This window comes from Macaca thibetana, chromosome 17 (genome assembly GCF_024542745.1).
Source record: "Macaca thibetana thibetana isolate TM-01 chromosome 17, ASM2454274v1, whole genome shotgun sequence".
In the NCBI taxonomy this organism is placed as follows: domain Eukaryota; kingdom Metazoa; phylum Chordata; class Mammalia; order Primates; family Cercopithecidae; genus Macaca; species Macaca thibetana.
In genome coordinates, this window is record NC_065594.1 from 89994683 (window position 1) to 90017423 (window position 22741).

The 22741-nt window shown below is 49.7% G+C and overlaps 1 protein-coding gene and 1 pseudogene across 2 annotated transcripts in view; one reads left to right on the plus strand and one right to left on the minus strand.

The window, feature by feature from the left end:
- The window catches only part of COL4A2 (collagen type IV alpha 2 chain), a 200362-nt gene that overhangs the window by 135071 nt on the left and 42550 nt on the right, over positions 1–22741 (plus strand). For both annotated transcript variants that reach the window (XM_050766586.1, XM_050766585.1), the window contains 8 exons: positions 4113–4166; positions 5081–5147; positions 7888–7998; positions 8514–8663; positions 15796–15888; positions 17189–17352; positions 20529–20601; positions 20693–20799. In XM_050766586.1, the coding sequence (XP_050622543.1) occupies positions 4113–4166; positions 5081–5147; positions 7888–7998; positions 8514–8663; positions 15796–15888; positions 17189–17352; positions 20529–20601; positions 20693–20799 (819 nt within the window). The remainder of the gene's footprint in view (positions 1–4112; positions 4167–5080; positions 5148–7887; positions 7999–8513; positions 8664–15795; positions 15889–17188; positions 17353–20528; positions 20602–20692; positions 20800–22741) is intronic.
- Positions 15146–21505, minus strand: LOC126940601 (uncharacterized; annotated as a pseudogene).

Consider the following 22741-nt stretch of genomic DNA (forward strand, 5'->3'; position numbering starts at 1 on the left):
ACCTACCCCATGTGATTGAAGTGCTGCTGTTAATTTCCTGCCATGTGCTAGTAAAATTATAATTATCTTTAGTTTTCCATCTTCAACACAAGGGAGTTGTAGTGTTTAAAAGTACATTTCCAGGTGCCTGTAATCCCAGCAGTTTGGGAGGCCAAGGTGAGGGAATCATAGAGGTCAGGAGTTCAAGACCGACCTGGCCAACATGGTGAAACCCTGTCTCTACTAAAAATATTTTTTTTTAAAAATTACCTGGGTGTGGCGCATGCCTGTAATTCCAGCTACTCGGGAAGCTGAGGCACAAGAATTGCTTGAACCCAGGAGGCAGAGGTTGCAGTGAGCCAAGATCGCACCACTGCACTCCAGCCTGGGAGAGAGAGTGAGACTCAGTCTCAAAAAAAAAAAAAAAAAAAAAAAAAAAAGGTGCAGTTCCACAGAACTGCTCCCTGGAACTTCAAAGTTAATGAAAGACAAGATGCTATGCAAACAGTGGCCACCTGGCAGCTCCAGGGCTGGGGCCCAGACATGAGGATGGTGAGGCGTCAGGCTTTCATTTCCCAGCTTCCTTTCTACAGTTGCAACAACCCGGGAAGACGCAGATATTTCCAGTGAAGTGGGTTACGGGGAGGCAGTTTACTCAACTATAGAAATGGGAGACAGGCAGACATACACAAATGACGCAGCCACCCTGCTTATGAGCACTGTTCTGCACTGCAGCTGTGTCTGCCCTCTGTCATCCCACTGGCCAGGTGGCGTCACTCCACGACTTTCAGTTGTCACCACCCGACCCCTCCCCCCAGACACCAGAAGCCCCTCCAAGGAGCAACTGCTCGGTAACGTAAACAGTGCATCAAAATGGGAGGAACCAGAAAAAAAAGAGATATCCTGGGTAGGAACTTGCCCTCCTCTATGTAAACACGGGATTGGTCACCTGTCATCCCTACTGAGATTGTCAGAACTTCTATTCGTTCCAACCTTTTCTAAAAAGGAATGGAGACGTAGCGTTTATGAATTCGGTTATATTCAATTTTCTGAGAAATTAGAGATGGTTTCCCCTCCTTTTTCTGGGGTAAACATATCCTTAGTAACTGAGCAAATGCTGTCCCCAGTGTTATTTTATCATTTTAAAATAACTCCACAGAGTTATTTTTTAAAGTGTTCACTGAGACCTAGTCTCCTTTGAGGAGTACATGCTGCACCGGCACGCGTCATGTTGTGGGAAGCCCCCCTCAATAGGACCGTTGTCCTCTGTGAGGACCGTCCAGGACTCCAGGGACGCTGCATTTGCACCGGTGGCAGTGCCGATGACTTAGACTCTCACCAGATCCAGCCTCAGTGTTCCCTGTGGCTGTGTGTAGGTTTTCTCTGCAGAGCTTGAAGTGGCAGACGTGACCTCAGATTGAGTTCTTTTATGGAACTCTCACTCTCTTTCGTCTTTTATACTAAATTGCATCTCATTTGCAGGCTGGCAGCGTTTCTTTGCAGACACCCCTCTTTCAGGAGGCACATGCGTTCTATTTAGCCTAGCAGGTGCTCCCTCGACCACTGAAATGAAAAGGGTACAACAGGCAAATGAAGAACAGAAAGATAACAGGGGCCAGTTCACACCATGAGAGACAGCAGACTGCTTTTAAGCTGTAGAAGCATGCATTTCCCTAAAAAAGTCTAGCCATACATTCTTTTCATCTGTTTGTTCTAGCTAGTCCCTAAGGACTTCTGCCTAAGGATTTTCCTTACTCCAGTTATTTCCACCCTTGAAAAACATAAAATCAACCTTGTACTTCTAAAATTGCATAATCAGAACTTCCCATGAATCATGTATATGAACTCACTGAATTCAAATGAGTGATGTTACTAGATTTGGGGGAGGGCCTGGGAGAAAGGAGTGTGCAGTTTCAAAGCCCTTCGTAATTATCCATTCTAAAATAGTGATCTGCATGTCAGTCTCCTGACCTCAGCTTCCCCTAAGCGTGGGCTCTGTGGTGAGCTTGCTAGCAGGAGTACAGGCCTTGCCTGGAAGCAGGGTCTCAGGGAGCCCCACGGAGCCCCCGCTGGCTGCTTCCTGGGGTGGTCGCCAGCCTGACTCTGGGAGCGCCTGGGTGATTTCTCCTTGGCCATCCCTGCGCCTCCCTGACCCTGTTGTTTGCCACTGAGAAACAGAGAAGGAAAAAGTTTCGATCGGCATTTTGACTTAGGGTTCCCGCCTATTTGGGTTTCACTGCCAGTGGTCTCAGATGAACCCTGAGGGTGCATTTTCTCCTTAAGTCATGCATAACCCTCAGCCAACCCCAGTCCGTTGACCTGCTGACCTGCCACTGGGAATTTCCCTGGAGACTTTTACCTCATTGCTTTGGCTCTTGGGGTTCCAGCTGCCTCAGAGGAATCCTGAGTGCTCCTTAAGTTGTCCCCCTTCCCCAGTGGGTTTTCTATAATGCCCAGTGCATTTCACATGGTGCAGACGTACTTCCAGACTGCCCATGCTGTCTTGGACGCTTCAGCAGAGATGGTGACACGTGGTGTCTGGGGTGCTTGTTTTGTTTGCTGAGGATGCCACAGCATGGGTGTGTGATGCCTGTGGCCCAGAGTGAAGCTCAGATTTGACACATTCCAGGGTACCGTCTGAGCTGGCCAGTCTGTGGCTGTGCTCACGGCTCCCGCGGAGTGTCCAGCTGCCAGCTCCCATCCTGGCAGGTACTAGAGGATTCCTAGCTTATCTCAGGACGTGGCCTCTAAACAGGACCTCATTTTTAAAATCACACAAGTTTGTCTTTACTTTTGAGTCTTCAGCTCCACCTAGTGTGAGACAAATCCGGGTCCAAACCACAGTACCACAACAAAACACACAGAGAGAAGCCCGTCTCAGTTCAGTCTCAACAACAGGACTTTCAGCACAGCTACTCCTGAGCGTCAAGATAACCTCGAAAGTAATCACAGAATGGACCTTTCTTCTCCCTGTGGCGTCTGGCATTCTGAATTTTGGGAGCTGAACCATGCATATTCTTTAAAAGAGGGAATACATTGCTAGATTTTTAGAGAGCTTTACTCTTCTATCCAGATACCTCATGATACGACTCAGTGGTAAACTTTTTCTTTCAAAAAATGTTCAAGGGAATGAGAAAACAAAATTTAGTGTTATAGTTGTTTGTTGTTTTTGTTTTTGAAACAGGGTCTTGCTCTGTTGCCCAGGCTGGAGTGCAGTGGCACCATCACAGCTCACTGCAACCTCAGACTCCTGGGTTCAAGCGATCCTCCCACCTCAGCCTCCCAAGTAGCTGGGACTGCAGGTGCCTGCCACCATGCCTGATTACATTCTGTATTTTTTGTAGAGACAGGGTTTCACTGTTTCCCAAGCTGGTCTCAAACTGCTGGGCTTAAGCGATCCTCCCACCTTGGCCTCCCGAAGTGCTGGGATTACAGGCATGAGCCACCACACCCAGCAGAGATCTTTTTTAATGAAGAGAAAAAAACTCTAACTTAAGAGACTTTAATGCATCTATTTTGGTACCAAATGAAAAATTTCAAAATCCCCCCCTGGGGAAGGGTTTCAACAGTTGGTTCAGGTTGTCAACACCTGACCCCACTGATCAGTCGTAAAAGCAACTCGGCACTTGTACCTTCTGTAGGAGAAAAGGTGCCCGGCATCCTCTGCAAACGATGCCTGCTGAAAAGGGGAACCTGCACCTAGGGCAGCCTCCAGCCCTAATGACTCGTGTGGAGGAAACATGGGGTTAGAAGAACAGATTGTACGACCCCACGGCGGTGAGACCGACCGCAGCCCACCACACAGAATATCCGCGGCACAGTCGACCCAGTGTCTTCAACAGCCACAAAATGATATTAAAAACAAAGAAAGGAGGAAGGGACTACTGTGGATTAAATGAGAATTGAGAGACATAGCAGCCAAGTGTTATATTTGGATTTTTTTTGGCTCCTGGTTCAAACAGAGCACCTTCAAAAGACACTTTTGGGACCAAAGTCAGGGAAAATTGAACACAGACTGGGTTAATGCATGACTTTAATGTTGTTAATTTTATGAGATACAATAATGCTATTATGGTCACTTTTTGGAGTTACACATTAGAGACAAAAATGAAAAGCATACATCTTTCTTGCAGGGAAGCCGAGGCCTGGATGGCTACCAAGGCCCTGATGGGCCCCGGGGACCCAAGGTGAGCCTGTTTCTCATGCCTTTGCCACTTACGGTGTCTCACCCACCCTGGCTGGCCTTACTCCCCTCCTGATGGTGTCGTGTGGAGGCGTCCCCTGTCCTAAAAAGTACGAGATCCCCAAACACACGGCACCTGACACTGGACAGACGAGGTGGATGGTGACCTTTGAGCCACGTGTGCTCCCAGCCAGGGAGAAGGGTGCCGCCTGCCACTCAGGGCCACGCAGGGGTGCACTCAGGCACAGAGGGGGCCAACAGACCTGGGGCAGGCAGACTTTGTAGTTACAAGAGGGTGAGGTGCCCCTGGTTTCCAAGGGAGGATGTGGCTTGTGTGAGTAATTCCTGGGCTTGCAGGGAGGGGAGACCATTAGGTGGAGGACCAGGTGGGTGCTGCTGGTCCAGCTGAGAGGGGAACTCACCCTTGAGGAACCTGGGTCGGGGCACACCTGGAGAGGACTTCTGAGCCTGGTGAGGCTCAAAGAGGTGAAGGCGGTGTGTGGGGTGCTGCCTTATGACAAATGCTGCCTTACGACACAGATTGCGCTCCACGGGGGTCCTGCGGCCGCATCATCTCCCAGCCCACCCTCGCCAGGCGGCTCGGCTATCGCTACCCAAAATGTAATAGTCTGAACTACAGAAAGCACAGTCTCCTGGCATTCGACAAGGATTTCAAAATGAGATGAGCCCCTGCCTGTCTTGTTCTCTTTGGGCACCTGTGGCTGGTGGCTGGGATGCCAGGCTCTGCCACCCTAGCATGGGGATGCTGCCCCAGGCACTGTCTGTGGTTCCACTGGTTGAAATAGCTGCTCTGCCAACCTGACGGTCCACGCTCGGGTTTCTTCTTTGGAAATATGCATACTGTCAAAAACTCCAAAAGCTATTCTCACATCCTATTTTTCTCTTTTCTCTCTCTAGGGAGAAGCCGGAGACCTAGGGCCCCCCGGACTACCTGCCTACTCCCCTCACCCTTCCCTAGCAAAAGGTGTGTGAACAATTTCACCTGCGTAGTTGAGTATCACATACACATTCTTTCCTGTTAGGGACACAGAGCCATGAACTTTCAAGACAGGTTTTCCAAGCAAAGCAAAAACGAAATTTGGAACATAACTTCATGTACAATTTCCCTCGTGCTTAAATGTATCACAGGGAGACCTCGTGTTGCCTGTGCATGAGACAGTCCTCACCACCTACACGTGAGAAATCTCCTCCATTGGGGAATTCTTTCATTTCTGCTTAACTTGTAGAGTTCTAGTTCTGCTGTCTGGACTATCACTGAAGAAATCCAGGGGCAGCAACCCCAGCCACCTTCCGATTTTTTCTCCTAATGTACCAAGGTTCTTAAGCCCTCTGTTTGCCAGCCTGACACCTGGAATTGATCATAACCCATAACCAGTGAACAGTCACGTGCTTTCAGGCTTCAAGGCAGCTAAATTCCCAGATATTTTCACGTAACGACCACTCCCTACCGTCACAGTTGACCTTGGAGTGTAAATGAAGGACTTTGCGCATGTCGTCACTAATGCTTATCTTGTTATTAAGGCTCAGCCTTCCAAATTGGCAAGATCATATGGAAATCTGAACCTAGTCCTCCAACTAGAGCACTTGGCTCTGAACCTTGTAGAATGCGCATCCTTCTAGGTTAAAAAATGTTTCGAGAACCTCCTCCTGGTAATCGTGCATATGTATCTTTGCGGATCATTTACCCATGTCATAGGCAGCTCTGTGAGGACAGACATTTCATCCTGTCTTGTTCACTGCTGTATTCACAGTGCCTGGAACAGGACAGGCACAGAGTTGGAGCTCAGCAGATGCCTGACTGTGTGAGGGAACCACGTACCGAAACATACATCAGACAGGCATTGTGAAGGGTAGGGTTTTTTAAATATAGAGTTTACCCCTTGAACTCAGCAGGTCACCTGGTCTCCCTGTCCTCTAAGCCTAGGTGTCAAGAATTCACCTCCCTGCTTAGGCGCGAGCCCTCTGTCAGTTCGATGACGGCTTTGCATGTCTTCATCCAATGCTGATCAAAATACAGGACAGAACAGGGACACGGGCAGTGCCTCGAGGAGCCCCTGAGATGTCTGTCTGTGGAGGCGTGGAGCCATGAATGGGGATGTTTTGAAATCCGTGCTCAGCTTCTGTGATGCCCGTAACTGTGAAGCTGGCATTTCCTGCCTCATCCATGGCGCCCATGTGGCCGCCAAACCTGAGACCCACTAAAAAGGGCCATGAGCCCCGTTTGACTTGACTCACTATTAATGATTTTGGTAAAATGGAAATGTTCTCTTTGAGATTTTAGGAACATAATTTTTAAGTTAATGCTGGCGATGTTTCTTTTGCATTTTTTTAAAATGTCGCTGACTGAGAGCCTAGCTCTCACCAGCCCCTCCCTTCTCACCGCACTGTATTCCTGGAAATCACACTGCAAAGGCGGGTGCTTTCAAAATTCACTTTTCCCCACAAGCGGATTCAGAAATGCGGAGGTTGCCTGCCGCCTTTTCTCCTGGACAACATTCCGGTTAATGGTGAGCTGGAATGTGACTGACTCACATTCCAGGGTTTCTTGAAGTCAAAGGTTGACTAACCAGCAGATTCCCTCAGGGAAAAGAGGCAGTCAGTGTATCTTTTTCAAGGTAACATTGCATGAACTTGTCAAAAGGCAAAAAGGAGAGAGGGGTTTGTATTAAATGATTGCAAGGTAACTAGAAATAAAAGTAATCTTGCTGTTCTTCTAACCAAGGGACGTCTGTGGCTTTCGATTTTGTCTCTTTTTATGGAATCATAACAATGGCTAACAGGTGTGTAGGTTGCACTGTGTGCCAGACGATGCTCCAAGTTGTCCTAGTTGTACTTTTCAGTGTGTTTACCCCTCCGGGTGACCCTGCGAGGTGGAGATGGACTTGGCTCCATTTGCTAAGGGAGAGATGGAAGTGCAGGGCATTTGAGTTCCTTGCCCAGGGTTGCATTTAAGTGGAGGAGCCAGTTTCAGGCCCAGGGCCTCTGGCTGTGGAGCACAGCCCCCTGCACACTTGGCATGAAGCTGCCCACGCAGGAGATGCCATACACGAAAGTCAGGCCTTCTGTCCCTTGCAAGTGCGTCTTCAGTGTGATGCCCAGCAAGCCCTCTCCTTATTTTAAGGAACTTCGTAAGATGGCACGCAGAGTGAAAGCTTTCCTCGAAATTCCTAATGGCTACATGATAAAAAGTCCTGTTTTCTTCTCTTTCTTCTCATCTTTCCCAATTATATTCTAGAAAAAATGTGTTCTATAGTAAAGTGTTGGTATTTACACAGCAAAGGAACATAGCCATGCCACTTTGTCTTTGTTTGTTCCGGGGTGAAAGTTTGTAAAAGCCAAATTTTGTTACTCATCCAGCAGGCAAGAATGAGAATAAAAGACCAATGGGATTAAAGCTGGGGTCGAGGGGCAGAGTGGGGTTCAGGGAAGTGAGGCCTCCTCGCCCAGTAAAATTGGCAACCACATTAGTTCCTTCTTTATTCAAGCTTTGGACTCACCCGATTTTCACTAATCCTGTTCCCCTGCTGGCGAATGAGCCCCGTATAAAAAGAGACCACCCCATGCATTAGCCATCTTAACTCCTCATCAGGCCCCACACAGCACATGGAGCGTTTGGTGAATATGTAGTCAGTGAAAAAGCGAACGCCAGCTGCGATCCGTAGACCACGGTCTTGTTCTTATTGTGGGACTTGTTTCGCTTCCAGGTGCCAGAGGTGACCCGGGATTCCCAGGGGCCCAAGGGGAGCCAGGAAGCCAGGGGGAGCCAGGAGACCCGGGCCCCCGAGGACCCCCTGGCCTCTCCATCGGAGATGAAGGTAATGTGGCTTCATGATATCAACACCGGAGACCCAAAGCACCTGCGCTCAAGTCCTAGCACACACAAGTGAGCCTTCCTTGACAGCGTAGCTATGTTGTTGTTACTTTTCCTCACTGACTAGTCTTAGCAACTCTAAGGAGCCCCACACACGTGCTTTGGACGCCTTCACAGAACCGCTGCACACATGACAGTAGCTCCCCAACTAGATTAGGTGGTGCCACGATGAGTAACTGGCCTGCTTCCACCAGTGGGTTGGGAAGAAAATGGAGAATTATGAGGTGCCATTGCCCAGTGTTGATCACAACTATCAAGCCATTATTTGAGGGGCAGGGAGGGGGTGTATTTAATGTTGAAAAATGATAGTGAACTATACCAATGGCTTCTACCCGTCAGAGTTATTGACAGGGCCATGCAGCCCGCTAGTGCTGCCGGTGGGCCCCTCTGGACATGAACACAAAGGCAGCGGTGCAGTATGGGAGACTCACGCTGCAGGTGAATGCTGTTTGGTTTCAGATCAGAGGAGAGGCCTGCCGGGTGAGATGGGACCCAAGGGCTTCATCGGAGACCCCGGCATCCCTGCGCTCTACCCGGGCCCACCTGGACCTGATGGAAAGCCAGGGCCTCCAGGCCCCCCCGGGCTCCCTGGACCACCTGGACCTGATGGTGAGTGGAGAGCAACAAAAGGGAGGGTGTACGCTAATGTTCAGATGAAGCCTGGTCCCCGCCGGAGGTGATTTGGAATTCTCTGCTAAATCACTCCGCGAACGAATCCAGTAGGCCAGTGATTAGAGTGCGGTGGATCCAGGTAGATTAGGGTGTAGTGGGTGTTCTCTGGAGTCCACGCAGAAGCTGGGGGTGGAAACTGAAGTCCTGTAAGCCTGTAAGTATCACAACCCCATGGATGCCACACAGTGAGGTTTAGTTGCTGCAGCTTCGGTGAAATCCGTCCTTCAGCGAAACATCTGAGCTGTGCAGTCTGGAAACAGATGTGAGCCAACATCGCTGCCTCTGTGTCGGGGTGATACATTCCGCAAACCTAATCCAGGGTGGGGGCCTCACCCTTGACTGGCAGCCTCTCTCCTCTGTTACCCCAGCACATTAAAGCCAACTTGATAATCTGCCTTCTCAGCCCGTGTGCAGTCAGAGCTACAACTGAACAAAGCTACAACTGAACAGGTGGGAGTAGCTGGTGACAAAAAGAGATGGCTGCATTATCTGCAAAAATAAGTGACAGCTATTGGCCAAGGCCCGGACAAATGCCCATGAAGGTCAATAAAGCCAGCAGGCACAGGAGTACGGACCCACCTACCACCCGGTAGTGCATCCCTGAATCAGCAAAGATGCTCTTTCAGGTTGTAACGTTAAGTGACTCAGCTTGAGTTGAGAATGACCTGTCTCAGGCGGCAGGGAAACATGCAGTCCCGCTTGGGACTTGCTATCAGAAAAGGCTGTTCTTTCAGCTTCAGCATTCAAAGAATTATGCTTTAAAGACCAAGCTTGTCCAACCCACGGGCCACATGCAGCCCAGGACGGCTTCAAGTACAGCCTAACACAAATTCATACACTTTTTAAAAACATTTTTGCAATTTTTTTTAGCTAATCAGCTGTATTAGTTCATTCTCACGCTGCTATAAGAACATACCCAAGACTGGGTAACTTATGAAGGAAAGAGGTTTAATTGACTCACAGTCCGCAGGGTTTGGGAGGTCTCAGGAAATCTACAATCATGGCAGAAGGGGAAGCGAACATGTCCTTCTTCACATGGCATCAGGAAGGAGAAGTGAAGAGTGAAGAGGGAAAAATCCCCTTATAAAACTGTCAGATGTCATGAGAACTCACTCACCATCATGAGAACAGCATGGTGGAAACCGCCTCCATGATTCAGTTACCTCCTGTGAACCAGGTCCCCACCATGACATCTGCAGATTATGGGAACTACAATTCGAGATGAGATTTCAGTGGGGACACAAAACCTAACCATATCACCAGCTAACATTAGTGTTAGTGTATTTTATGTGTGGCCTAAGACAATTCTTCTTCCAATGTGGCCCAGGGAAGCCAAACGATTGGACACTCCTGCTTTCGATACTGTGAAATGCCTAATGGGAACATTTCATTGTTTCATAAGAGCAAATATAGGCGACATTGGGAGAAAATAAGAGGTCATAGTCTCTTTCTATGTGACGTTGACCAAAAATTAACTGCCTCTTCTTTCCAAAATAGTTTACTTTAAATTCCCTGACATTGCCCCTAATAATCTCTCATAGCCTCCTACCTTCAGGGAGGAAAAATATGTTTGCTAATGGACAGTGTTTGGTTTCAGTTACAGGTCAAATTCAAAGCCTCTGTTTTAATTGTTTTTGGAAGATGACTTCTCTGACATATCTAGAGGGAAAATCACTGGAGTTATTAGAGGCAATATCTTCTATTTTAAAAGTAGTAGTCAGCTGGGCGCGGTGGCTCACGCCTGTAATCCTAGCACTTTAGGAGGCCGAAGTGGGCGGATCACGAGGTCAGGAGATCGAGACCATCCTGGCTAACACGGTGAAACCCCGTCTCTACTAAAAATACAAAAAACTAGCCGGGCGAGGTGGTGGACGCCTGTAGTCCTAGCTACTCAGGCTGAGGCAAGAGAATGGCGTGAACCCGGGAGGCGGAGCTTGCAGTGAGCTGAGATTGCGCCACTGCACTCCAGCCTGGGCGACAGAGCGAGACTCCATCTCAAAAAAACAAAAAACAAAAAAAAAACAAAAAAAGTAGTAGTCACTTCTTGTGTGTGTTTTATATTCTTTTTTTTTTTTTTTTTTTTTTTTTTTTTGAGACGGAGTCTCGCTCTGTCGCCCAGGCTGGAGTGCAGTGGCGCGATCTCAGCTCACTGCAAGCTCCGCCTCCCGGGTTTACGCCATTCTCCTGCCTCAGCCTCCCGAGTAGCTGGGACTACAGGCGCCCGCCACCTCGCCCGGCTAGTTTTTTTGTATTTTTAGTAGAGACGGGGTTTCACCATGTTAGCCAGGATGGTCTCGATCTCCTGACCTTGTGATCCGCCCGTCTCGGCCTCCCAAAGTGCTGGGATTACAGGCTTGAGCCACCGCGCCCGGCCTATATTCTAAAGTAAAATTTTAACTTAATGAAAATCCACATATTCCCACATTATTTTGAAAATTTTTAGGTGCAGATATTTCCCTGGATCATGAACCTGCCAAAGAGTCTGAGCAGTGTGAACTTTATTTTTTATTTTTTATTTTTTTAATTTTTTTTTTTTTGAGACAGGGTCTTTCTCTGTGTCCCAGGCTGAAGTACTGTGGTATGGTCTCTGCTCACTTTAACCTCCACCTCATGGGATCAAGCGATCTTCCCACCTCAGCCTCTTGAGCAGCTGGGATTACAGGCAAGCACCACCATCACACCTGGCTAATTTTGTAATTTTGGTAGAGACGGGGATTTCACTATGTTGCCCAGGCTTGTCTTGAACTCCTGAGCTCAGGTGATCCGCCCACCTCGGCCTCCCAGAGTGCTGGGATTACAGGTGTGATGATCACCATACCTGGCCTTTAAATTTTTTTATTATCCTGGACTGCTGTGATAAAGGCTAAGTTTCTGTGAACATTATATTTCCTAAGCAAATGGTATCTTTTGAGTTTTCTTTTTCTGGAGCAGAACGTGACATGTTAAAAACAAAAGCATACAGATATTCCACTTTAATGGCCAGGCATGGTGGCTTACACCTGTAATCCCAGTGCTTTGGGAAGCTGAGGTGGGCCGATCACCTGAGGTCAGGAGTTCGAGACCAGCCTGACCAAAATGGTGAAACCCCATCTCTACTAAAAATGCAAAATTAGCCAGGTGCGGTGGTGCGTGCCTGTAATCCCAGTTATTCAGGAGGCTGAAGCAGGAGAATCACTTGAATCCGGGAGGCGGAGGTTGCAGTGAGCCGAGATCGCTCCTTTGCACTCCAGCCTGGGCAACAAGAGCAAAACTCCATCTCAATTTAAAAAAAAGAAAAGAATATTCCACTTTAAAGAACTGTGATCAAAGGCTAACGTCGCCATTATTCCTGTAACTGAATTCCATTTTGATAAAGTCCCTAGCATATGCCATCTTGCTTTTCAAGTCTTGCTTGGTAAATCCGTGGTTTACTAGCGTAAGTCAACTGCGAACAATTTAATTTCTGATCCGTATTGTAGGCTGATGAGGAAAATAAAAAAATGAATGGAATGGTATCAGATCAATGTTACCAGCTGAAAATGTTAAAAGCATACAACTTAAGTCCTCTAATTATATGTGTCACCCCTGTGAGACACATGGTTTCCAAATCAACATTTTTAAAGCAAGTTCTTATACAAAAAGTAGTCCACCATAATGTCCTTTGGAAAATGTGCGTGTGGTTGTAGTTTAGTAGGAATGACCTTGATTCCTATGGAGTTCTCTGACTCTTCCCCTGGAATGCAATTGTTAGATTCCTCTCTTGTTAACTACGTTTCGTCCTGTTTTATAGGTTGCTACTGATGCAAACCAGAATGTTTAGTCTTTTGCAGCTCCAGTAAAATCAAACCAGGAAGACAGTTTTCTTTCTGGGTGAAATATTTTGCTTCCCCCCGCTCTAGTTCAGTGAGCTGAATTGAGTTCCGGGAAGTTCTATTCCACTGTAGCATAAGTCAAAATAGGCCTGGCTTGTTTGGCCAGGGGCTGTTGGTGGAAATCATGTTGCAGATATCTAAGAGGCACACTGCTATTCTATAGGACTTATTTAAAATGACTAATATAGTAGAGAAAAAGAGAGCAGCAGGGGGCAGAGGAAGGCTGTCACCTTCAGAGAGCCACTGTGTGCCTTTGGGACTAAATTTGCAAAGCATCCGATGCTTCCATTGTAAGGAGCGCCCACAAGCTCTTTGTCCTGAATGAATGACATGTCTGATTGACACTGCTGGCGTCTCTGAAGTGTGTGTGGTTAAATTTCTCTACCTGTGACACTGCATGTCTCATCACACAGAGGGAGAGCCTGGAGACATAGAGCAAAACTCACAAAGTCCACGACTGACCGGACACAGCAGTTGACCTGGTCACCGGTCACCCTTTGTCCCCAGCAGTGTGGGGTGCGGCAGCCTCTCCTCCTGAAGACGCTGTCTTCTCCCCTCCACTCCCGGGAAATCCTGCTGCCCCCCCGACATCTCTCCCCTGAAGTCCCTGCCCCTCCCTGCGCTCCCCGCCTAGATGAACTCGTCCTCCAGATGAAAGTACCTGCAGTGTGTGCTGGTCACTCGCTCATTTCCTCTCCGGCCCTGTTCTGTGCTCTGAGCTACTAACAGAAACCGTTAACTTGACACAGAGTCAACCCTATGCATGTGTCTCACAAATGCCTCAAGCTCTCCATGTCCAAGATGGAGCTCTGGGCCTCCTCCGTCCTCACCCCCCGCCACCCCGCAGGCCTCTCCCTTGGTCCTCACCCCCCTGCACAAACCCGGGAGCTCTAGCAGAACCCTGGGCTGCTCTGCGTACCTCACCCATTCTGTACTGGCTCCCTCGCACATCCTGGCGGGTCGCACTCTCCAATGCTGTGTGTGCCCTTGCTCTCCACCACCACCGCCTGCGCAGCCTGCTAGGATGACACCCGCTGTTCCTCCCCTGGCCAGCCCGTCGTCTACACGGCAGACCCACATGGCAGACCGTGTAGCCTCCCTCCTTGATGCCCTTTAATGGCTTCCTACTGCCCTCAGGATAAAAGCCAAGTCCGGTTTCTTCCCCTCCCTTTGCGCAGATCTGCCTTTCACTCACCACCCTCTGGGCGCTGGCCTTCTCCCTATTTCAGGGCCTTTCAGAAACGCTGTCCTCACTCTGGAGCATTCTCTCCCGCTCCCCACTTGCGGGGGCTCCTTTTTTTTCTCTGGGCTTTAATTTAAGCATCACTTCCTCAGAAAGGACTCCCCTGACGACCCCCAAAACATTTCCCTGGGCCTCTCCCTGCTGCTTTCCCCTGTTCTCACAGCACGGGCCATAACTGGAAAATCCGCATTAGTGTGTTTGCTGCATTGTGTGTTGAATGTGTGTCTCCACATCTAAGCTGTAAGCTCCGTGAGAGTCCGTCGGTTTCATTTCCAGTTGTATACTCAGCACCTAGCACACAGCCTGGCACAGCATAGGCACGGGATGAGGGTTTGATGAGCGAACGAATGAATGAGCTATGGTAAACGTGCAGTGAGCAAACTGCATGGGACGGTATCTGTGTCCTCGTTCTCAGACGTTTATCCTCACCTGGCAGTTCTCTGATATGCAAACTCCCATGCTGTTTTCCAAGCAGATAGCTGGGTTCTTTAAAGTTGGAGTTCTCTCACCTTCCTGTGTGTAATGGCCTCATTCCCTGCTCCTCTCAGGTTCCATGTAGTGTGTATAGCAACATGCCTTGTAATTTGTTGGGGGGAGTGCCGTTTGCCCGTTGGAGCTCTCACCCTATTAGTGAACAGTGAGGAGAACAGATTGCTGCAGGGCACACCTGCAGAGCCTGCCCCCAGCAGCCGCTTGTGTGTCCTGCAGACGTGCACCCTCCTTCTGCCACGAGATGGCACTCTTCTTCTCCAATGTGACGGTGCACACTTTGCTGGCGTTAAGAGCGCATTTCTTGCACCGTCAACCATCAGGGATGCCCCTGCCTGGATCATTGAGCCCTGCAGGAGTTGGTGGGGAGAGGGTTAGAAAGGGAAGGTGGTGGGTGAGGTCATCCAATATGGTTGACCATGCTGAATCCAGATTGGCCACAATATTTAATTAGCCTAACACTTAGTTATGCTAACTCCGTGTGTGTGCATGTGAGGCGTGAAAGAGGAAACAGTGTTCGGGGGGGATGCACACGTGTGCCTCCATTCCTATATCAGAAAAAGATCAAAATGGGAAACTGAGTTTATCTTTTTTTTTAATTTTTTTGGGGGAACCAGAAGTGAGTAGCGGTCTTGGAATCCAAGTTACATGATCAAAAAATCGAAACTTTTCTTTGGACTCAATGTTTCTCAAAAGGAATAATTGTTATTCCTCTACTTTAATGGAAAAACTAAATTTGCAGACTCTTACATTTCTTTCCAACCCTGAAGGCTGTCGCCACAAAACAGTCTACATTTTCTTTTGAAAAAATGTGCTTTTATTTATGAAATTGGGGTTTATGGATCATTTGGGGAGGCTTGGCTGAAAGCCACTCTGGGCTAGGTGGGACGCCGGGCGTCTCTGTGGTGCCCATGCTCTGTGTCTGGGGGGGACCCTGGGTGTCCTTGATGCTGGTGCCCCACAACTGGGTGGGACGCCGGGCACCCATGGTGCCGATGCCCTGCGCCTGTGTGGAACCCCAGGCATCCATGGTGCCGATGCCCTGCGTCTGTGTGGGACCCCAGGCATCCATGGGGCCGATGCCCTGCGTCTGTGTGGGACCCCAGGCATCCATGGGGCCGATGCCCTGTGTCTGTGTGGAATCCCAGGCATCCATGGGGCCGATGCCCTGTGTCTGTGTGGAATCCCAGGCATCCATGGGGCCGATGCCCTGTGTCTGTGTGGAATCCCAGGCATCCATGGGGCCGATGCCCTGTGTCTGTGTGGGACCCCAGGCATCCATGGGGCCGATGCCCTGCGTCTGTGTGGGACCCCAGGCATCCGTGGGGCCGATGCCCTGCGTCTGTGTGGGACCCCAGGCATCCGTGGGGCCGATGCCCTGCGTCTGTGTGGGACCCCAGGCATCCGTGGGGCCGATGCCCTGCGTCTGTGTGGGACCCCAGGCATCCAAGGGGCTGATGCCCTGCGTCTGTGGTTGTCTCTCTAGGCTTCCTGTTTGGGCGGAAAGGAGCAAAAGGAACACCAGGCTTCCCTGGGCTTTCCGGCTCCCCTGGAGCCCGTGGACCGAAGGGATGGAAAGGTAAGAACGTCTGGGAAGGATGGGATAAGGACAGCCTGGCCTTTCCGACTCCCTCACCTTACAGAAGGTGAAATCCGTCCCCCACTCACGTGTTTGGAGATGAAAATGAGCCTGCATGTCCCTCCCAGCCTCCTGTCCCCATGACGGTGACACTGAGAGGGAGTCGCATGGAGCCAGCGGTGCTGTCTGAGCACTTGGCCCCCAGGCTCACCGTCCCTGCTCTCCTTCCTCTTCACTGACCTTCCTAGCAGCACTGAGCCCGATGCTGAGTCCTGTGCTGGGTTAAAAGGGACAACAGTTATTTCTTAAGCTGCACTCAGGTAATGTCTCAAGGGCTCAGCTCCAAGGCATTGTAACAGAGGTCTGTAGAGAGCTCTGTCCATGGCAAGGTGCTGGTATAGTCACCATCCCTGGTGCCACTGAGACTTGGTGGAGTGACGTGGCTTGCCTGGGTCTCCCTTCCTGTTGATGAGGAGGTGAACTTGGAACAGGTGGTCTTTGCACCTGACCAGTCACCTCAGGGACACTGCCCCTAGCTCGAGGCCATCCTCTGTGAGGCTCTGTGGGCCCGGCGTGGTGCAGAGTGTGCTCCTGCTCAGCTCTCCCCTCCCGGAACACGGCGGGGCACTTCCTGGCACTCACCACGCCCTGGCCGTTTTGGCATATGTGGGATGTGCGGTGCATTCAGCAGCCCACTGTGGATGGGCATGGCCTGATAGCAGGCACCACAGGGCCTGGAGGAAGCGGGGCCTCCCCACTGGGCATCATCTCTGCCCAGCAGGGGAAGCCAACCCCTGCTGCCAGCATAGTCCTCCCTTGCGCCAGGCTCCCTGGGTTCAGCTGTGGCAAAACAGAGGAAGAGGTCAGGCATGTCTTCCCTGCTCACCCATGACCTTTCATGACCTTGGCCTCTGAGGCCAGGGCTCTTGCCCTCCCTGACAGCTCCCTGGAGCCAGCTCCTCCCCTCGGCCCGCAGGCCCAGTGGTGGCAATCTTCAGCTCCGAGTGCCGAATTCCTTAACCTCCTTCACACTCCCCACAACTCAGCCTACGCCTCTGGGTGTGGTCCCAGTTTTTAAGTATCTTTAGTAAACATCAGAGTCAAATTCTGAACCCCATGAGACTGTGAATGAACACTTGAGTCGCTCAGTCTGAGCCTCAGTTTTCCCATCTAAGAAATGGGGGTCCTAGTGCCCATCAGAACAGGCAGTGTCCATAAAGCACCAAGTGCGGCGCCCCACTCTCCCCGCCACGCTGAGAGGAATGCGGAACAAGGAGGCCCTCCTCTCCCTCCTCTGCAGGTGACGCTGGGGACTGCAGATGTGCAGAAGGCGACGAAGCTGTCAGAGGTCTTCCGGGACTGCCAGGACCCAAGGGCTTCGCAGGCATCAACGGGGAGCCGGGGAGGAAAGGGGACAAAGGAGACCCCGGCCAACACGGCCTCCCTGGGTTCCCAGGGCTCAAGGTGAGGAACAACTTCATCATGAAGCTGGCAGGACACTGTGAGGCCTCCCCAGGTGTCCCATTCTTGCCTTTTATCTCCTAAGTTTATGCAGCTTCAGACCAGCAACACTCATGGACCCAAGGCATAGCTAAACCATTCAAAAACCCGCATACTCCAGGGTGGACTTTGTACACGTCCACTGGTGAGACTGAGAAGGGGCGCTGCTGTGGGAACCGCAGCCAACAGCCCTTGATAGAGTTCAACAGGGGGTCACCACTTGCCCCAGAAATGCCATTCCTGGTGTATCCCCAAGAGACTTGAAAGCACGTGTCCACACAAACACACATACACCAATGTTCAGAGCAGCATTGTTCAAAATAGAAGGTGAAAACTATCCAAATGTCCATCACCTGATGAATGGATCAGCTAAATCTATACAGCATCTAAACCATAGAATAGTGCTCACCTTCACGTGGGAGTGAGGTGCTGATCCATACCTCACTGTGGATGAACCTGGAACGTGTTATGCCATGGGGGTTGAGACCCACACAGAAGGACATGTGCTATCACATGCTCTCTCTTTCTATTCTCATGAAATGTCCACACAGGCAGCCTAGAAACAGGAAGTTGATTGGTGGCTGCCACAGGTGGGAGTGGGGGTGGGGAGTACCTGCTTAATGGGTATGGGGTTTCTCTTTGATGTAATGAAGATGTTCTGGAATTAGATAGGAGTGATGGTTGGACATCCTTGTGAAAATACTAAAAATCACCGAATTTTATGCTTTAAGACAGTGAATTTTGTGCCATATGAATTATATCTCAAAAAAACCTATCATTTTTCATGTAAAAGACATTATTTATTTATCAAACGTTCACCTTCTCAAGTTTAGCAAGACCTGATTTAGCATTGTTGGAAGGCTTCCTTCACCGATAAAAAGCAAGACCTTTTGGTTTTTAAACCGTACATGTGCTTGTGTGGAGGTGTGGACCCCACACACATCAGCTCATGCCTTTATTCTGTGCCTTATGAAAAGATCATCTGCAGCAGACCTTTCTTCCATGGCAGATTTTAGCTGACCAAAGAGTTCAAAGTGAATTTCAGATGGAGACAAATTATACTTTTTGTTGATTTTTTAACTTCAAAAAAGAACTTTGGGAAATTTATAAAGCAAAAAGTTCATTATTTTGCATATTCAGCAATAGAGGAAAAACAGTTGGTCAGGACACTTGGCCAAGGAAATGTAACAGATCTGAGTCCACAGCATGGAAGAGAACTGCAGCCCCACAGAGCCGTGTTGCTGACGGTCATGACTCCCCGCTGCTTCATAGCACGGAGCTGTGCAGGTGAAAATGAGACCCGGGCACCTCGCTGATCCATGCCCTAGGTTTTCTCAGAAAACAAACAGGAAAATTTAACAAAAAATAGCAGGTGCTCTGTTTTATACCAGCTTAAAAAGGATACGGTCTCCGAATCACGGCTGTCTAGCAGTAACAGTGGCTCCAGTATTCAGAAAAAGTGCATGTGGTGAGAACTGCAAATATACCAATGGCAAAGCTAGTAGGATCCTCAGTTGTTTAAAAAGTGACCGAATATTTCCTAGAAGCCAAATGGATCCCATTCTGTACCCCTGAAATGTCTAAAACCTTCCGAGCACACACGTCCGCAGAACTTTTGTTCAGACGCCTCTGGCTGTGCCTGGTGTCCTGCACTGAATGCTGTGATTGTGTGTCTGGAAACCCCACTGCAGTGGGAATACCTGAGACCATCTGGGAGTTTTTTGGTTCATTTTTTTTTTGGGTGGTTTTTTTTTTTTTTTTTTTTTTTTTTTTTGGTTTTTAATATTTGTGCTGGTAGAGTCTGGCAGGGTGCTTGAAGTGTGGGAGTGGATCAATAAGTCCATCCCTCCATCCATGTAACCAACATGTATTGATTGATTGGGCCTGGTCTGTCTGTGAGGAACTCTCCTAGATTCTAAAGTAATGTTGCAAAGTGCTAAATACATCAAGAATCTGTGGAATTTTCTAGGAGAAGGGAAACTCCCAATCACTTGCAACATTCCATTTAATTAAAGCAACTCCACACATTCCCATATTCTTGGAAATAGCATCAACCAAGATATGCCAAAAGCTAGCACAGCTCACATTTGAAAACACTACCCTGACGGGTACCCTGCTCATCGTGGAAAGAGCTAGACGCGATTTTCCAGGCTGCGATTTGAGAGTCCCTGCAGGCAGCTTCTCTCTAAAGTATCTTTTTCTCCCAACCTTAACCTCAGTGCAGGAAACAAATGTCTATTAAATACCATTTATTGTTCTCAATATTATCACAAAATTGTATCCTCCATACCTGGATTAACCTACTTGCCTCCTAAACAGCCGTGGTTTAGAGGAAGCCACCTTGACCTTTAGTTCAGCGCTTCTCAAAAGGCGCTGAGCCCGTGGATCCCTGGGGCCTCTGTGGACACAAAGGCAATGATTCAGCTGCCCCGGGCTGGAGCCTACAGATCTCCACCACTGGGCAGAGCCCAGGGACACTGAAGATGGGCCTAGGACCTGGGTTTCCCTGTCCAGCCACCCGTGGCTACTTCCACTGCATTGTGTTTATTTATTTATTTATTTTCGGAGACAGAGTCTCGCTTTGTCGCTCAGGCTGGAATGCAGTGGCAAGATCTCGGCTCACTGCAACCTCCACCTCCCGGGTTCAAGTGATTCTCCTGCCTCAGCCTCTCAAGTAGCTGGGATTACAGGCGCCCGCCACCGTATTCCACCACCACACTCAGCTAAGTTTTTGTATTTTTAGTAGAGATGAGGTTTCACCATGTTGGCCAGGCTGGACTCGAACTCCTGACCTCAAGTGATCCTCCCGCCTCAGCCTCCGAAAGTGCTGCGATTACAGGAGTGAATCACTGCGCCCAGACGCATTGTAATTATTTAAAATTAAAGAAAAGGTACCATCCGGTTCCTCCGTCCTGCCATCCACAGTTCCAGTGCTCCACAGCCACTGCGGCCAGTGGCCCCACACTGGGCAGCTGGATGGGGATGTGTCCAGCGTCACAGAAAGTGCTCCTCGGGCGGCGCTCGGCTTGGGGACGGGTGACTGCCTGCCCGCTGTGTGAGATGAAAAAGCTTGCCAACCATCTTCTCAGATGCCCTCACAGTATGAAGGAGGAAGACACTTCTTTGTCTGTTTTCCACAGGGAGTCCCTGGCAACGTTGGTGCTCCTGGGCCCAAAGGAGCAAAAGGAGATTCCAGAACAATCACGACCAAAGGTCAGTTCCTCTCTGGCCATGTGGCTCTTGGGGCACTGAGCCTTCCTGTGGGCGCCTGCCTGGGCAGCTTCACATACAAATCCCTTTCCAGGTGAGCGGGGACAGCCCGGCGTCCCAGGTGTGCCCGGGATGAAAGGTGATGATGGCAGCCCAGGCCGCAATGGGCTCGATGGATTCCCCGGCCTCCCAGGCCCTCCCGTGAGTAGCCACAGACTGCGGCAGCTCCGTCCTCTCTTCTTCATCCTTCAGGTTCTCCAAACACCCAAGAAGCAAACAGTATTGACGCGAGCACTAAACCCACCCGTGCATAGGACAGGTTGCTCATTCTGCTCATTCTATTTTTGATGAGCAGAAATCAGATTTTTTAGGAAACGGTGATTGAAGTTGGAAGCCAAGCTCCGAGTGAACATTTAAAAGTCAATGAGCAAATAAGTATTTGTCGTGGTGTAACAGACTAAGACTCCCCCGCCCAAAAAAAGTAGAATATTCTAAAATGGGTGACAGAACCCTGTTTTTCCAAGGTAAATCGTAAAATACACAATTTCATTTTTGCAACTAACACACACTGGCGTTGAAGGAGGGGCTATCTAGCAGCCTGCAGAGACCCCAGCATCATTTCCTCGGTGGAGGCTGGGGTCAGAAGCAAGGGAGGCAGCCACAGAGGGAGACAATACCCCCTCCTGTGCACCCTTCGGCCTCTGAGCCTCCCCTGCCACCTCGCCTTTCCCACTGCCAGCTCTGGAGCGTTCTCTTCTCAGGAGCCTGCAACCTTATTTCTCACGTCTTTATTGTCTAGATTCCATTTTCCTCCCTCTGGTCGCCAAGCCTATGCCTCCTTAAGCTCTTTGTACTGGTTTCCTGGGGCTGAGGTCACAAAATGCCACAGACTGGGCGACTTAGACATCAGAAATGTATGGTCTCACAGCTCTGGAGGCTGGAAGCCAACATCAAGGTGTCTGCAGGGCTGTTTCCTTCTGAGACAGTGCGGGAGGATCTGTCCCTGCCTCTCTCCCGGCTTCTGGGAGCTCTGGCATTCCTTGGCTTATAGATGGCTGTCTTCTCTCTGTGTCTTCCCATCATCTGTCCTCTCTGTGTGTCTGTCTCTGGGTCCAAATTTCCTCTTTTTAGAGGGAGAGCGGTCACATTGAAATGGGCCCATCCTAAAGACCTCATCTGACCTTGAGCACCCTCAAAGACCTTATTTCCATATAAGGTCACATGTCTGAGTCCTGGGGGTTAAGACTTCAGCATCATGGGAGGACGGTTGAACTCATAATTCTCTTCCTCCTCCTCAGAGCCTCACACCTGAATTCTGTTTGCAGCTTATTTGCCTCATTCCATAACCCATGTCTTCTCTAGTTTTAATGTGGGTCATGTCTGTAGCAACACTCTTGAGTGCCGTGGTACAATCAAAGCTCACTGTAGCCTTGAACTCCTGGGCTCAAGCCATCCTCCTGCCTCAACCTCCCGAGTACCTGGGACCACAGGTGCACGCCAGCACACCCACCTAATATTTTTAAAATTTTTTGCAGAGATGAGATCTCTCTATGTTGCCCATGCTGGTCTCAAATTTCTGGGCTCAAGTGATTCTCCCGCCGTGGCCTCCCAAAGCATTGGTTTTACAGACATGAGCCACGACACCTGGCCCACATCTTTACAGTTTAAGTGCAGTTTTTGGGGGCTAGAGAACACAGATAATTCTATGATTGGGTGTCTTAAAAATCTTATCTGGGAGGCAACAGGGTTAAATAAGAGGCAAAGCCATAATTGGTCACTTTAGCCAGAAGAGGAGGATGAGTGATGATTCCTGTGGTTGGAACAGTCTTTGGCCTGTTCAGTGTCATGTGGGGTGGCGGTGGTGAGTGTGTATGTGGTGTGTGGTGTGCTCTGTGTGTGTGTGGTCTGTTTGAGTCTGGATTTGTTACAGTAGTGGTGGCCTTCCCTGGAGTCGGTGCCTTACGAAGTTGGTGATCAGGAGGTGCACCTGTCCAGCCTTGGGGTTCACCCACCCCTGCAGCTCCTAAGCCTGGCTGCCAGTCTCAGCCCAGCTGGGGGCGGGTGGTCGGAGCAGGGTAGGGGTAGGGGTGAGGGTTAGGGTCAGGGAGAACCCTGCAGCCTCAGCTTCCCATTCTCGGGGTGT